Below are 16,987 nucleotides of genomic sequence, written 5' to 3'. Positions count from 1 at the left end.
TGGACTGGAAGACTTTAATGCAGCACATCCTGATGATATTGCTGTCTTTTACTCCACCTGGCAGGATCACCTGATCCACCTGGGGGAGATCCTAGAGGCTCTGAAAAGTGCAGGCCTCACTATCAAGGCAAGCAAGCGCCAGATAGGGAAGGGTCACGTTGTATACTTAGGTCACCTTGTAGATGGAGGCAAAGTTTAACCACTAAAACCCAAGATCTGGACAATTCTAGGCTGGGTAGCTCCAACCACCCAGACAGAAGTCCCATGGATTGACTGGGTACTACAGGAGGTTCGTGAAAGGACATGGCACCATTGTGGCACCTCTCGCAGAACTGACCTCCAAAAAGATACTCAAGAAAGTGAACTGGACTGTGAGCTGTCAAACACTCTGAGGGAAGCAATGGGCTCAGCACCTGTTCTAAAAGCTCCAAATTACATCAAGCAGTTCATAGTGCAGACAGATGCCCCCAAGCATAGGATAGGAGCAGTCCTATCCCAAATCAATGATGATGGCCACAACCAACTTGTTGCTTTCATTAGCAGGAGGTTACTCCCAAGAGAGCAGCTGTGGAGTGCCATTGAGAGGGAAGCCTTTGCTGTGGCTTGGCCCCTAAAGCTGAGGCCATACTTGTTTGGTTCTCACTTCCTTATTGAAACTGACTATAGGCCTCTCAGATGGCAGATGCAAATGAAAGGTGAAAACCCCAAACTGTTAAGGGGGTCCATCTCCCTACAGGGAATGGACTTTACAGTGGAACACAGACCTGGGACTGACTCTGCCAGTGCAGATGGCCTTTCCAGGTTCTTCCACTCAGAATATGAAGACTCATGGGAAAGGTTAGTTTCATCCTCTTTCGTTTGGGAGGAGGTCATGTATGAAAGTGCCTCTCTGACATGGTTACCACCCACTTTTTATCTGGTATCTAATGTGATTTTGAATGCAAGTGCACTGGGTTTCTGCTAACCAGGTCCCCAAAGCCAGATCTCTCCCAAAACTGCACAGTTATTTCCCAATCAAACATCTCGTATTGGTGAACCCACAATGATGCCAGTGTCAGATTTACCAATACCTACATCCAGACTACACCCAGCCTCTTGCAGACCAGTTTCTCTGAGCCTGCCACCAAGGCACTGTTCTGGGCCCCAATGGTGAGTGCCATCTGCTCTCAGGAGGTCCAGAACAAAAGCCTGTCCGGGAAGAGGGTGTAACACAGCCTCCCACAGGAAGACCTGCTGATTAGGCTTCCTAAATCAGCAAGCCTCAAAGGGCTGCCGTCTTTGAAATGTGAATCTGGCTCCCCTCACAGGAGAGAAAGATCCCCCCCCGCCCCCCCCCCCCCCCCACCAAAATCCAGAGCCCATTTGGCACCTTGACAGATGGGAAAACTAGCTAGTCAGCTAGGTGTGTCACCCCCAGGATAGTACCACCCCTAAGGGGGCCTACTGCGAGGTGGACATGACTTTTTAGAAGAAGCCATCTTTGTGATGGCATACTTGTGAATTCTGGGACAGGAATGTGTCCACTTCCCAGAGCAAGTGTCCCTATAGGAAGCTGTAGTGACCCCAAGGGTCAGTAGCACATTGACTACCGCTGTACTCACCCCTAAATTCAGAATTTAGGGGAGCTCCTGGCACCAGAGAAGCAGATCCTGATGACCTAAGACGAGCAAGGTCATCAAAGAGCCACAACAGCAGAACAGGAGAAAAGAAGCAGCTGACCTAGTACCCACCCCGCTGGCCTGTCAGCATCGCTTGTTGAAAGTCGGCTCGCCCTGCAGCTATGACTCCAGAAACCTGGGAGGACTGGCTGCCTTTAATAAAGACTCAAGACCTCTTGTGAACAGCGAACCCGTTCTCTCAAAATCTCCAGAGAAGGGACTCTGAAGCCTCTGGAACCACCAAAACCAGTCACCTGAAGTCACCACTGCACCCGCCATCTCCGATCTGAGGTGTACCACCTGTGCCAATAAGGTTCCCCAGCCTTCCAGAGTCTGAGCCTTTTGTGGTTTCACCCCTCCTGGAGTCGGACACCTGCAGCCTCTGCACATAGCACTCCTCCACTTGACTGCTCTGGTCAGAAAAACTTGACACCTAAGGACATCTCTGCACCTGTCACCCCTGAGCAATGGAGAAGAGGCCCAAAGGTGTCTACCTTTGCCTGAACATCATGAGGCCTGAGACCTGCTGTTGGTTCAGCCCGAATGGCCTCCTGGCCAGAGCCTGTAGACTCTTTCCGCAGTGACCGATCTCCAATGGAATGCAGTGGGAACTCAACGCTGTTTTGCACTCTGCACCCAGCCGCCCCATGCCGCTGAGAGTGTACTGTGGGTGCTGCCTTGGACCTTGCCCACTACTCACCTTAACCCCTGGAGATTAGTCTTGTAAAATCACTGTACTCTACCTGTTTGCAGAACTTGTTTTTCCTTCCATAGGATAACATTGCAGAACTCAGAAATTGTACTGTGTCCTCTACTTAAAGTGAAAAGAATGCCTATTTAAAAATGTACTTACCTGAACGATTTTTCTCTGATACCTAAACACAGATAAAGATACCTGCTATTATTATAAAATGGTGTGGATCTCCTGGAGTCGTGTGTCACGTCTATTGACTATTGTGTTTATTTGTAGATGTCTTACACTCCTCTGTATTAAGCCTAAGTCTACTCGACCACGCTACCCCTAAACTGAGCACTTTGGAATCCCATATTAAGCCCTGACCCCTCACTGGGGAACCCCTGGACCTTTTACACCGGTATTCACATACCACATAAAGGGCCAGCTTCCTACACAGGGACACATATGGGCACAAGAGACTAACGGGCACAAAAATAACGAGTATCAAAGCAAACAAAAAATACAAAGGGCACAGGAGCCAAAGAGCCAGACAAAAGGACACAGAAGACAAGCGAGTACAAAACAGAAATGAGCATTAGGCACAAGAGCCAGAGACAGCAAACAGGCACAAAAGGAGAAATGGGCACAAACACAAAAGAGCACAGAACACAGAGTACAAGGCAGAGTGTGGAGCAGAGAGTGACCGCAGATTGAAAGCAGGGGGAGAGGGAGAGAGACAGAGTGCAGAGGTGGGGCCTTGTGGCAGACAGCAGGGTCCAAAAGTGCCATACAGTGGTAAGAGGACCAGTCCAAGTTAAGTGGGAGCTGGCACCTGGACCATGGCTCTCTGCTGACTTCTGCAGCACTCCATTTCATGAGACTGCTCCTGAGATAAGATTACACACAACCATGTAGACATAAATTAGGCTTTCTTGTTTAGATATCTGTGTCTAGGACAAACCAATAAAAAACAGTAGCAATGCTGCCTCATAACAGTCACATTAATAAACAAGCAGGAATAATTTGGCCCTCCCAGTCTTTCCACTCACATCTTAACTTCTTTTCACTGAACACAGTCTTAAAACCCACCTAGATTGTGGCAGGGTCGAACTGGCCTATGGGGAAATCTGCTGGGGCCAGATGAGCCAGTCTGACAGGTCAACGTGTGGTCCAGTTTTGTGGTGGTGGGCCAAATTTGCGGCTGTATGTGGGCTGCTGTTGTGAGCATATTTATATAATGAGTAGGTTGCAGAAGCGAACAGCACTATGCAGGTGAATGTACTTTGCTCTAGGCACACAACGCAGCACAGGATGGGTGTCTCACATGGTATGGAAAAAGCTGCATCATGTCGTATTGGGTGTGTTGAGAAACGCTAATAGCCACGATTTGGTAGGAAATTCATGCCTTTGGTGTGGATGTCCCACACACGTAGGAGGCATACTGAAGAAAACAGTGAGGACACTCCAAACACGAGGCATATATATATTTTTTTCACTATCCAATTTACAGAGGGGCTACTTTTATTTTGGTGCTCATGCTTAATTTCTGTCCTGGTCCTGAATGGTAACCTGTCAAAAACTCGCCAATTAATATACTTCTTTCCACTAGCCCTACAAAACCGGAACACCTAGGAATTCTCATTTGGTAGACATTTTTCAAGGACAGAGAATTACACCCTACTATTTTGATGTCAGGTCATAAGCATCATCCATGTAGACAGACTACAATGTGGTGGCTAAACCTTAAAAACTGCACAGGTACCATAAGTGCACAGGACGCTCTAGCAGCTGAGCATGGAAATATCTGCAGCAAAGGAGGTCCTTACCTGATTCAGCGTGACAAACTCTGCATCCAGCCCCACTAGTTCTCCCACCTGTGGCATCTCATTCAGCAGCAACGGTATGAAGGTGGCGTGGCACTTGCGCTGTTTCCGTGCTAGTGATGCCTCAGCCAAAAGCACATTGGCTTCAATTGGGTTCCTGACTGCAAATGATATATGGAAAATCGAGAAGGGACAGGTCAAGACACCAGGGACAGAGAGAGGGAAGAGAAACAGAGGGATACAGGAGAGCGGGTGGAGAGAATGGGGACCAAAAGCAAACAGTAGAGACAGTAGAAGGCCAGATAGCAGGAAAGTGGAGAGTAAATGGCATGATCAGCGACCACAGCATGTATTGAAGTAGAATGGAGAGTAAGGGCAGACAGAATAGAATAGGGACAAAAGGTTGAGCGGTAAGAGACAGGTAGGAAAGCAGAAATAGAAGTGGTAAAGAAATAGGGGATTTCAAGGACAAGAGGAAAAGATTTGTAACAGAGGCAAGTGACGTCACAGACCGAGGCAAAGGTGAGAGCAGCAAACGTAGACCAGGGAAGGGATAACAAAGAAAATGAACAGATAGGCAGAGAAAGCACAAGAGTTTAAAAGTGGGGACAAACAGCATTGATTGATAAAGGAGGAACAGAGCGATGGCGGAGAACAGGGAAAGAAGGATTAGTACAAGTAATACTACATTTTCTTGGACATTTTTAATACTTCAAAGATGTCGCAGGAATCTCCCCTGGTCATCTACTGCCACCACCTCTCTTGACCGCCACATGCAACCCATAGCAGTTTTCTTCCGTCACATCCCAATGTTACACAGTTCTCTTGTAAAAAAATAAAATAAAAATAACCCTCCCAGGTATCTCCTGGTCTTCCAATTACATCCTGAAGTCTGCTGTACCAGCCTCTCTTCTGCCACTCTTCAGCCTCTGTTCACTACCCATCTCACAGCACTCACTGGTGAGGTTGTACTTTGAGTTCAGGTTTCTCTTGGCGTAGAAAAGGATTCCAGGCACTTTCCAATTCATGTCGAACTGCACAGCCTCGCACTGACAGGAAAGGAAACAACCAACAAAATACTATCAGTGTCACACCTCCCAAAGAGCACAATGCATCAGCACCACCCTATGGTGAATGTCGGGAGCGGCTTAACCTCGAAGTACTAAGATGCCACATGCTTGCACCATCAGATAGGGTTCACTAAGTCAAGTTCTCACAAGCTACAGATGTCTCACTAAAGAAGAGTTGCTCACATATGTCACTATCCTAAGGACTGAACGGGGAAGTAAAGGCCCCTCTAACGTGAATGAAGACCTCCAGCCAAAAAAAGAACATACCTCAAGCAAAAATTAAACTGCATATAATCCCATACCTGGTAAGGAAAATGTTACTTACCCAGTAGACATCTGTCCGTGTCATGTAGTGCTGTAGACTTAAATGCTTTGCATAAGTCCACCATCTAGTGTTGGACTCCGAGTGTTACAAGTAGTTTTTGTTCGAAGAAGATTTGAGTCATGAGACTGAGTGACTCCTCCTCTTGGAGATAGTGCACATGAGCATCAAGTCCTTTGTTAGATTGTTTTCCGGCTGGAGGGTGAAGTACAGAGTGTACAAGTGTATATGAACATATATTGTAAAGAAATGAGATGTCCATGCAATGTAAATACATATCTACAATATATAATACTACAACGGCCACAGGCTTCCGGTGAGGAGGGAGGGCGCATGTGAATCTACAGCGCTACATGCAATGAACAGATATAAACTGGGTAACATTTTCCGCTCGATGGCATGTGTAGCTGTAGACACATGCTTTGCATAGGCTGTAAAGCAGTCCCTTCCCAAAAATAGGCAGTGGTAAGCCTGTAGGAGTTGGAGTAGTTTGAAATAGTGTTCTAAGTACTGCCGGTCGAACATTTGCTTGTTGGCGAGATAATACATGCACACAAGTGTCTGGTAAATGTGTGTGGTGTACACCATGTGGCTGCTTTACATATGTCTGCCATTGGCATGTTCCCTAAGAATGCCATTGAAGCCCCTTTTTTCCTAGTTGAATGAGCTTTAGGAGTTAATGCTAACTGTCTTTTAGTTTTAAGATAGCAGGTTTGTATACATTTGACTATCCATTGTGCTAATCTGTTTTTGAAATGGGATTACCTTTGTGAAGTTGTTAAAATGCCACAAAAAGCTGCTTGGATTTTCTGAAATGTTTTGTTCTGTCTATATAGTACATGAGAGCTTTCTTTAATACTTTATTCGGTTCATAAAAAATATAAAAGGCACACAATAAATATATAAATAAAAAATTCTTAACAAATTTCGGATTCTAAAAGCAGCATAAGGAAAATGTCACTTACCCAGTGTACATCTGTTCGTGGCATTAGTCGCTGCAGATTCACATGCTGTGCATAGTCTGCCGTCTGGTGTTGGGTCGGAGTGTTACAAGTTGTTTTTCTTCAAAGAAGTCTTTTCGAGTCACGAGACCGAGGGACTCCTCCCACTTCGGTTCCATTGCGCATGGGCGTCGACTCCATCTTAGATTGTTTTCCCCGCAGAGGGTGAGGTAGGAGTTGTGTATGCTAATAATAGTGCCCATGCAATGGAATAAATACGTATGTACAAAATGAAGGTTTAATGTAATATATTTACAAATGTTCAAGATCTACTTCTAAACGGCTACAGGCTCCCGGGGAGGAGGGTGGGCGCATGTGAATCTGCAGCGACTAATGCCACGAACAGATGTACACTGGGTAAGTGACATTTTCCGTTCGGTGGCATGTGTAGCTGCAGATACACATGCTGTGCATAGACTAGTAAGCAGTTATCTCCCCAAAAGCGGTGGTTCAGCCTGTAGGAGTGGAAGTAGTTTGAAATAAAGTTCTTAGTACGGCTTGACCTACTGTGGCCTGTTGTGCAGATAACACATCTACACAGTAGTGTTTAGTAAATGTATGAGGCGTAGACCATGTTGCTGCCTTACATATTTCGGTCATTGGAATATTTCCTAGAAAGGCCATAGTAGCACCTTTCTTTCTGGTTGAGTGTGCCTTTGGTGTAATAGGCAGTTCTCTCTTTGCTTTAAGATAGCAGGTTTGGATGCACTTTACTATCCATCTGGCGATACCTTGTTTTGAAATTGGATTTCCTGTATGAGGTTTTTGGAAGGCAATAAATAGTTGTTTTGTCTTCCTAATTTCTTTTGTCCTGTCAATGTAGTACATTAGCGCTCTTTTGATGTCTAATGTATGTAGTGCTCTTTCAGCTATTGAATCTGGCTGTGGGAAGAACACTGGTAATTCCACTGTTTGGTTTAAGTGGAACGGTGAGATAACCTTTGGTAAGAATTTTGGATTTGTTCTTAGAACGACCTTATTTTTGTGTAAATGGTTCTTGTATGGTAAACGCCTGTATTTCACTTACTCTTCTTAGAGATGTGATGGCAATGAGAAATGCAACTTTCCACGTTAAGTATTGCATTTCACAAGAATGCATGGGTTCGAAAGGTGGACCCATGAGCCTTGTCAAGACAATGTTGAGGTTCCATGAAGGAACAGGTGGTGTCCTTGGTGGTATAATTCTCTTTAGGCCCTCCATAAACGCTTTAATGACAGGTATTCTAAATAGGGAAGTTGAATGAGTAATCTGCAGGTAAGCAGATATTGCTGCGAGATGTATTTTTATGGAAGAGAAAGCTAGATTTGATTTTTGTAAATGTAGTAAATATCCTACTACATCTTTTGGAGATGCATGCAATGGTTGGACTTGATTATTATGGCAGTAACAAACAAATCTTTTCCATTTACTTGCATTGAAGTGTCTAGTGGATGGTCTTCTAGCTTGTTTTATGACCTCCATACACTCTTGTGTGAGGTTTAAGTGTCCAAATTCTAGGATTTCAGGAGCCAAATTACTAGATTCAGCGATGCTGGGTTTGGATGCCTGATCTGTTGTTTGTGTTGTGTTAACAGATCTGGCCTGTTGGGTAGTTTGACATGAGGTACTACTGACAGGTCTAGTAGTGTGGTATACCAAGGTTGTCTTGCCCATGTTGGTGCTATTAGTATGAGTTTGAGTTTGTTTTGACTCAATCTGTTTACTAGATATGGAAGGAGAGGGAGAGGGGGAAAAGCGTACGCAAATATCCCTGACCAATTCATCCATAGAGCATTGCCTTGAGATTGCCGGTGTGGGTACCTGGATGCGAAGTTTTGGCATTTTGCGTTTTCTTTTGTTGCAAATAGATCTATTTGAGGTGTTCCCCAAATTTGGAAGTAAGTGTTCAGGATTTGGGGGTGAATTTCCCATTCGTGGACCTGTTGGTGATCCCGAGAGAGATTGTCTGCTAGCTGGTTCTGGATCCCTGGAATAAACTGTGCTATTAGGCGAATGTGGTTGTGAATTGCCCAATGCCATATTTTTTGTGTTAGGAGACACAACTGTGTCGAGTGTGTTCCCCCCTGTTTGTTTAAATAATACATTGTCGTCATGTTGTCTGTTTTGACAAGAATGTATTTGTGGGTTATCATTGGTTGGAATGCTTTCAACGCTAGAAATACTGCTAACAATTCTAGGTGATTTATATGAAACTTTCTTTGATGTACGTCCCATTGTCCTTGGATGCTGTGTTGATTGAGGTGTGCTCCCCACCCTGTCATGGAAGCATCTGTTGTTATCACGTATTGTGGCACTGGGTCTTGGAAAGGCCGCCCTTTGTTTAAATTTGTACTGTTCCACCATAGAAGCGAGATGTATGTTTGGCGGTCTATCAACACCAGATCTAGAAGTTGACCCTGTGCATGTGACCATTGTGATGCTAGGCACTGTTGTAAGGGCCGCATGTGCAATCTTGCGTTTGGGACAATGGCTATGCATGAGGACATCATGCCTAGGAGTTTTAATACCATCTTTGCGTGTATCTTTTGTGTTGGATACATAGCTTGTATCACCTTGTGAAAATTTTGAACCCTTTGTGGACTTGGAGTGGCTATCCCTTTTGTTGTGTTGATTGTCGCTCCTAAGTATTGCTGTGTTTGACACAGCAAAAGGTGTGACTTTGCATAGTTGATGGAGAAACCCAGTTTGTAAAGGGTTTGTATAACATAATCTGTGTGGTGTGAACACTTTGTTAGCGAGTTGGTTTTGATTAACCAATCGTCTAGGTACGGGAACACGTGTATTTGCTGCCTCCTGATATGTGCAGCTACTACTGCTAGACATTTTGTAAAGACTCTTGGTGCTGTTGTTATTCCGAGTGGCAACACTTTGAATTGGTAATGTATTCCTTTGAATACGAACCTTAGGTATTTCCTGTGCGAGGGATGTATCGGTATATGGAAATACGCGTCTTTTAGATCTAACGTTGTCATGTAGTCTTGCTGTTTAAGTAGTGGTATTACGTCTTGTAACGTGACCATGTGAAAGTGGTCTGATTTGATGTAGGTGTTTAGTGTTCTGAGATCTAATATTGGTCTCAGAGTTTTGTCCTTTTTCGGTATTAGAAAGTACAGTGAGTAAACTCCTGTGTTCTTTTGTGTTTTTGGTACTAATTCTATTGCGTCTTTTTGCAGTAATGCTTGAACTTCTAGTCCTAGAAGGTCTATATGCTGTTTTGACATATTGTGTGTTTTCGGTGGGACGTTTGGAGGGAGTTGGAGAAATTCTATGCAATAACCATGTTGGATAATTGCTAAGACCCAAGTGTCTGTTGTTATTTCCACCCATGATTTGTGGAACTGGCTTAGTCTTCCCCCCACTGGTGTTGTGTGAAGGGGTTGTGTGACCTGTGAGTCACTGTTTATTTTGAGGGGTTTTGGGACCTTGAAACTTTCCCCGGTTTCTTGGGAATTGGCCCCCTCTGTATTGGCCTCGAAAGCCACCCCTTTGATATTGTCCCTGGTAGGTAGGTGGTCTTGTTTGTGAGGTGATGGCTTCTGTGGCTTGACCTCGAAACCCTCCTCTGAAAGTTGTTTTGCGAAATGTGCCAAATGTGCCTCTGCCCTGCGGGGAATAGAGTGCGCCCATGGCTTTGGCTGTGTCAGTGTCCTTTTTTAATTTTTCAATTGCAGTGTCCACTTCTGGGCCAAACAATTGCTGTTCATTGAACGGCATATTGAGCACTGCCTGTTGTATCTCAGGTTTGAAGCCAGATGTGCGCAGCCATGCGTGCATTCTTATTGTCATAGCAGAATTTATTGTTCTTGCAGCTGTATCTGCTGCATCCATAGAAGAACGTATTTGGTTGTTGGAGATATTTTGCCCCTCTTCAACCACTTGTTTTGCTAGTTTCTGGAATTCTTTGGGGAGGTGCTCGATGAGATGCTGCATCTCGTCCCAATGGGCCCTGTCGTATCGCGCTAGGAGTGCTTGCGAGTTGGCGATGCGCCACTGATTTGCAGCTTGTGCTGCAACCCTTTTCCCAGCTGCATCAAACTTGCGGGTCTCCTTGTCCGGAGGTGGTGCGTCGCCTGATGTCTGCGAGTTGGCTCTTTTACGAGCTGCTCCTACGACTACTGAATCTGGTGTCAGTTGTGATGTAATAAAAGCAGGGTCTGTGGGCGGTGCCTTGTATTTTTTCTCCACCCTTGGAGTTATTGCTCTGCTTTTAACAGGCTCCTTGAAAATCTGTTTAGCGTGCCTTAGCATTCCCAGGAGCATGGAAGGCTTTGATAATGGCTGTGGGTGGAGGACAGGGTGTTAAAGAGGAAGTCATCCTCAATAGGCTCCGAATGTAGAGATACATTATGAAATTCGGCTGCCCTAGCTACCACCTGTGCATATGCTGTACTGTCCTTAGGTGGTGAGGGTTTAGTTGGGTACGACTCTGGACTATTGTCCGATACTGGAGCATCATAGAGGTCCCATGCTGCCTGATCATCCTGGCTCATGGTGGTATGAGCTGGTGATTGTGGTGGAGTCTGTGCTGGTGATACATGAGTTGACTGTGGTGGAGAGGGTGGTGGAGTTACCCTCTTTACCACCTTTGCTTGTGGTGGCTTGTCTTGTTGCTGGAAGTCAAGTTTCCTTTTCCTTCTGATTGGGGGAAGAGTGCTGATTTTCCCTGTACCCCTTTGGATAAAGATCTGCTTTTGCGTGTGATCTACCTTTGTAGTTTGTAATTCCTCCTCAAATCTGTGTCTTTTTAGTTGGGAGGATAGTGATTGTTCCTCTGAGTAGGAACTGGTTTTTGGTTCGGTTGCCGGGTGTTTTGGCACCGAAACCGTGTCTTTAGTTGTTTTCGGCTCAGACGAGATCTTTCTCTGTTTCGGTGTCTTGGCCTCTCGGTGCCGACCATCTTCAGTGCCGCTATCTCTGTGCCGAGCAGCTTCGGTGCCGCTGTCTCTGTGTCGAGTAGCTTCGGTGCCGCTATCTCGGTGTCGAGCCTTTTCTGCACCACTCTCTCGGTCCCGAGAGTGTTGCGTGCCTGTGTCTCGACCGGAGTCGGACGACTTTGGCACCAGCTCGCCCTTTTTCGGTGCCGATGGACGGTCACCTACTTTATGGGTTATGCCATGGCCTGTTGGCAGTGGCGTCCCCTGGGCTTTGTCTGTTTTTTCGTGTGTTCTTTCTTTCGACGTCTTACTCACGGTTGGTTGCTCGTCGACGTCGAATTCTTCGGAATCCGATTCGCGGATGGAGAAAGTTTCTTCTTCTTCCTCCTCCTCCTCGAACCCTTGTTGTCCTGTCGGCGTGTAAGCCATCTGCAACCTCCTGGCTCTTCGGTCCCTGAGCGTTTTTCTCGACCGAAATGCGCGACAGGCCTCACACGACTCTTCCTTGTGCTCGGGGGACAGGCACAAGTTACAGACCAAATGTTGGTCTGTATAAGGATATTTACTGTGGCATTTAGGACAGAATCGGAATGGGGTCCGTTCCATCAGTCTCGATGTTGCACGCGGTCGGGCCGACCAGGCCCCGACGGGGGATCGAAAATACCCCGAAGGGTTACCGGAGCTCTTTAAGGCTCGGTGTCTATTTGCCCTAACTATCCCGATACCGAACGAAACAATACCAACAAATTTTCCGTTGATTCTGACTAACTTTCTGACCCGAAACACGGAGCGAAAAGGTACACGTCCGAACCCGATGGCGGAAAAAAAACAATCTAAGATGGAGTCGACGCCCATGCGCAATGGAACCGAAGTGGGAGGAGTCCCTCGGTCTCGTGACTCGAAAAGACTTCTTCGAAGAAAAACAACTTGTAACACTCCGACCCAACACCAGACGGCGGACTATGCACAGCATGTGTATCTGCAGCTACACATGCCACCGAACATATAATTTAACACAGCCTGTATCGTCTCGACATCACCCAGTTTGTGTAAGTACAAAAAAGCAAGGTGGCCAGTTCTAATGCTTTTAGATAGAAAAATGGGCTGTAAAAACCTTTTTCTTGGACTATCTTAAAAAGTATAAAGTGCAGAGTACTTTGAGGTGTTTTCCCATGACAACAACATGGTGGAAGGTTCTTAAACCAGGTCCCGGGAATGCTACCAGATGATGTATTAGCTTCAAGCGTAACCTGGTAAGTAAGAACCTTGGTCGTTCAAGGTTAGCAATGACCAAATATAACTTTGGATGTAAGTGTTGGGGCTGGATCATCTCCTGCTTTTTATCTGCCACTGCATTTTGCTTTATGTCATATTTGATTCCAATACTTTTCCTTTACCCTTTTAATGTCCGCTTTGTCAATAATTCCGGTTTGAGGAAAAACTCCCCTAATCCAAGAGAAAAAAGAAACGATTGGACAAATCTGAGCCAGGTTATATCTTGTGATCGAGTTAGTAAAAGGCAATTCTGGATTACCATTCTACATAAGTGGGCCTCAGGTTTTGACCAAAATTTTAACCATAACACTATTAGCTTTATATAGTCAGCTATATCTCTCAGGCCCACTTCTTCATGGCAAAATGTTACTGAGGTTGATTGCAGAACTGCTAATAATCTCCTTAGGAACTAAGGGCCAGATGTAGGTAGAAACCAATTTGCGAGTTGCAAATTGCGAGTCCTTCCAACTCGCAATTTGCAACTCACAAATTGGTATGCAGAAAGGTGTCTCAGACACCTTCTGCGACTCGCTATGGGGTCGTAAAGACCCACCTCATAAATATTTATGAGGTGGGTCGCAGTTTGCGACCCCATAATGAGTCTAGGCACTCACGGGGATGGTGGTCTGCTGGAGACAGCAGACCACCATGTCCGTGACTGCTTTTAAATAAAGCAGTTTTTTTTTTCTCTATGCAGCCCGTTTTCCTTAAAGGAAAACGAGCTGCAAATAGAAAAAAATACCGAAACCTTTTTGTTTCGTTTTTTTTCCAGAGTAGGCAGTGGTCCATAGGACCACTGCCTGCTCTGAAAAAATATTATTGTGAGCATTCACAAAGGGGAAGGGGTCCCATGGGGACCCCTTCCCGTTTGGGAATGAGTTACCATCCACTTCAAGAGGATGGTAACTGCGGGTTGATTTGCGACCGCTTTCGCGGTACAAATCAACTCTACATCACGGTGCGACTCGCAAATAGGGAACGCCCCTTCCTATTTGCGAGTCTGAAACACATTTTGCGAGTCGGTACCGACTCGCAATTTGTGTTTCAGCATCACGTGAGGGCATTAGCGCCTCGCAAAAACGGCGTTTTTCGCTGTTTGCGAGGCGCTAATGCCTTCCTACATCTGACCCTTATTTTCCACAACCTGGAGGCTCGCGCATTCAGCATGGCCCCAGACCCCTGCTCCTAATGTCGCAATAGAGAGACATTTACTAATAAAAACAGTCACCATCTCTTTTACAGGTTTATGTCCCAATTTTTTCGAAAATCTAAAAACAGCATCTATGGCTCTTTGGAATTGTGTTGAGCGTATATTTACTAAAAAATTTCCAATTAAAATCAACATCAATGGGAATCCCCAGGTACGTAAAATGTGGGACCTTAAGTATTTCTTCCCCTTCCAGTATAAATTTCTTAGTTTTTGCTAACTTCGGCCCACTCTTCATCACAAATGACTGATCTATTGGTTTTAAGACCAAGGTTTCCCATAAATGTATTAAAAGCATTCAGTAAAATTTGAAGACCATTTGCTGTCCTTGAGATAAGTACGCCATCATCCGCATAGAGAAGTACTGGGATTGGTAACTTATTAATAATTGGCAAATCCTTCCCTATTTCAGATAAAAACTTCTCTAGCCCATTTATATAAAGAAGGAAGAGAAAGGGGGCCAACACACATCCCTGCCTAACCCCCTTTAGTGAGGCAAATTTCTCTGTCAAATCCCACTTCTCAGAGTATCGTACTCACGCAGAAGTACAGGTGTGAAGTCTACTAAGTAACACTATTATATCTTTAGCCACCCCCATATTTAACATGGCCATCCACAGTTTCTCTCTGTTGACTGTGTCAAAAGCACTAGACAAGTCCATAAATGCTAAGTGTACACATCCCCTTTTAGCTTTTGTATATTTTTGGACTATCAAGGTTAGATTGAGTGTTTGTTCAACTGTGCCCGGCCCCTGTCGAAACCCAAATTGCCCTCTGATAGGCAATTTGTCTCTGTTGCCCAATTTTCCAGTTTATTTAAATGCACTCGCCCTAACATTTTAACTCACTATCCAAAAGGGAGATTGGGCAATAGCATACAGGATCAACCCTATCCCCCTTCGTAAAAATCGGGACAATAATCGCCTCTCTCTAAGTGTCTACTAGTGGGCCAGTCATGGCAGATCTCAAAACATTGGTAAGCAGTGGACCCCAAAAATCTGGGAGCGCTTTATATAAATCAGAAGGAATTCTGTCCTGGCCTGGGGCTTTATCAGAGGGGCAATCTTGGAGAGCCTGTTTTACATCAGCTACACTTATTGTATTTGTAAAAGCCACACTAATCAGGACATCTATCATTGTCATAAAATAACTCATATCATCTTGAGGAACATTATTCTCTAGATTAACATTTTTTAAGAAATGATCCACCGAGATTTGTGCTGGGATAACAGTGTCCATAGTCATTTTGGTCTGGTCATTCAATAGAGTAGAGTTGACCACTCGCCAAAAAGCGGTTTTATCTCTGTTTTTGCTCGCTTCAATCAGTTCAACCCAAGCAGACTCTCTCAGTTCAGCCTTTCTAATAGCAAGTACATCCTTATATCTCTTTCTTGCAATTTTAATAGCATGTCGATCTTGGGGAACAAAATTGGTGAATTTCTTTAGAATTTTTAGAGCAGAGGTACATGCATGATTGAACCATCGATGGCCTCTTTTCCTATTGGTGCTAGAACAGTGCATCTTTGCGGCCATATACCTCGTCCGTGCAGAAAAGGCATGAATAATATCATGGGAGGGCGTATCTTCGCCAGAGCTGTCATAACATCTGTCCATTTGTTCAGCATTCGGTCTTTAAAAAAGCTGTTGCTACCTATTTTCCCCCATTTAATGGTCAGGCCTTTCCGCAGTGTAAACTTAATATCTACATGTCGTTCCTCTACTCTTAGGTCACTATTCTAGTGGAGAAGTGTGGCTCAATGGTTAGAGCGGCAGACCCTGAAGCAGAGATCTGGCTCAAGACCAGGGTTCAAGTCCCGCTTCGGCAGGTCTTGGGCTCAATTCCCCTTGACCAGTTAATTCTCGCCTTGGTGCCTAATCTAATTCATGGGTCCCACTCTGCAACTCTGGGCAATAGCTTGCTTAATCTCCACAACGGCCCCAACAGCGCTTGGATGCCTGGCTTCACCCTGGGGGTGCTCAGGAGTGGGCGCCTCACAGGGAAAAGCCAGGAGGGGTTCCATAGCGGTATGAGTACAGCGCCTTGAGACCCTAACGGGTGAGTAGTGCGCTATACAAGTGCTAATTTTAAATTTTTGTTTTACATTTACTATTCAGACCCAAACTTGTTTCCATTATTAGAGGATTATGGTCGCTAATACAAGTTCGCGTCACCCTAAATTGCCCAACAAAGGGGATAAGTTCTCTAGAATAAATAATAAAATCAATTATAGTGTGTGCATCAGCCCTTATGAACGTTGGTACCCCCTTTACTAATGGTTTCGGAAAGATCAGAGAATTAGCCGCTATAACACGATTGAGAGCGTTCCCATAAGGAAAGTGTTTAAAATGCTGCATAGGGCAATCATATTCATCAAGAAGCCCACAGCAGTCCAGATGCTCTAATTCACATAAATGGGCATTAAAATCACCAACCCATATTATTCTTAATTCCTTATTTATATTCATTGCCTTATGTATCGTCATCTCAAGGTTATCAATCACACTAGTATCTGACAGATCAAAAGTGTTGTTGTAATAATTAATCAGCAATACGTTAAAAGACTCTGCTAATTTGAATAGTAAGACCAAGAAAAAAGGAGATGTGCCCATGACGCGCACATCCACCCCCTTTGCCATTACTGATACAAAGGTAGTCAAACCTCCCTTAGCTCTACCCATGGAAGACTTGGTGGCAGGGACACTATATGTAGTATAACCATTAATATGAGGGGGCTCTATGAGCCAGGCCTCTTGGCAGCAAATAAATAGATTCCTTGTCACTAATCTTAGCCAGTCAGAGCTTTCCATTTTTGATTTTAGACCTGCCACATTCCAGGAAATAATCCCTGAAACTGGCATATTGGATGTATTAAGATCTCCCTCAGAGTATATCTTAGGGTGCTGCAAAGTGGCCAACTCTAGGTTCTCCTCTAAAGGAGACCCAGTCACTGATGGTCAATCTAGTTGCTCTAAGGAGCCCAAAGGCTCAAACTTGTTGGACAGCATCAAGTCAGTGTCAGGGACATGTGAGTGGCCATAATTCTGTTTACCAGAGTCAGTTGGATTAAACAAATGAGACT

The 16,987-nt window shown here is 44.9% G+C and overlaps 1 protein-coding gene across 6 annotated transcripts in view; it reads right to left on the bottom strand.

Moving 5' to 3' along the window:
- Window positions 1-16,987, bottom strand: part of PAN2 (poly(A) specific ribonuclease subunit PAN2) — a 415,349-nt gene that overhangs the window by 109,726 nt on the left and 288,636 nt on the right. For 3 of the 6 annotated variants that reach the window (XM_069230608.1, XM_069230607.1, XM_069230609.1), the window contains 2 exons: window positions 5,116-5,206; window positions 4,161-4,318 (listed from right to left, as the gene is read on the bottom strand). In XM_069230608.1, the coding sequence (XP_069086709.1) occupies window positions 4,161-4,318; window positions 5,116-5,206 (249 nt within the window). Of the gene's footprint in view, window positions 1-4,160; window positions 4,319-5,058; window positions 5,207-16,987 lie in introns of all 6 variants that reach the window. The other 3 variants (XM_069230605.1, XM_069230604.1, XM_069230606.1) reach the window with 1 other exon arrangement.

This window comes from Pleurodeles waltl, chromosome 4_2 (genome assembly GCF_031143425.1).
Source record: "Pleurodeles waltl isolate 20211129_DDA chromosome 4_2, aPleWal1.hap1.20221129, whole genome shotgun sequence".
Classification (NCBI taxonomy): Eukaryota; Metazoa; Chordata; class Amphibia; order Caudata; family Salamandridae; genus Pleurodeles; species Pleurodeles waltl.
This window is presented reverse-complemented; position numbering and strand designations above follow the sequence as displayed.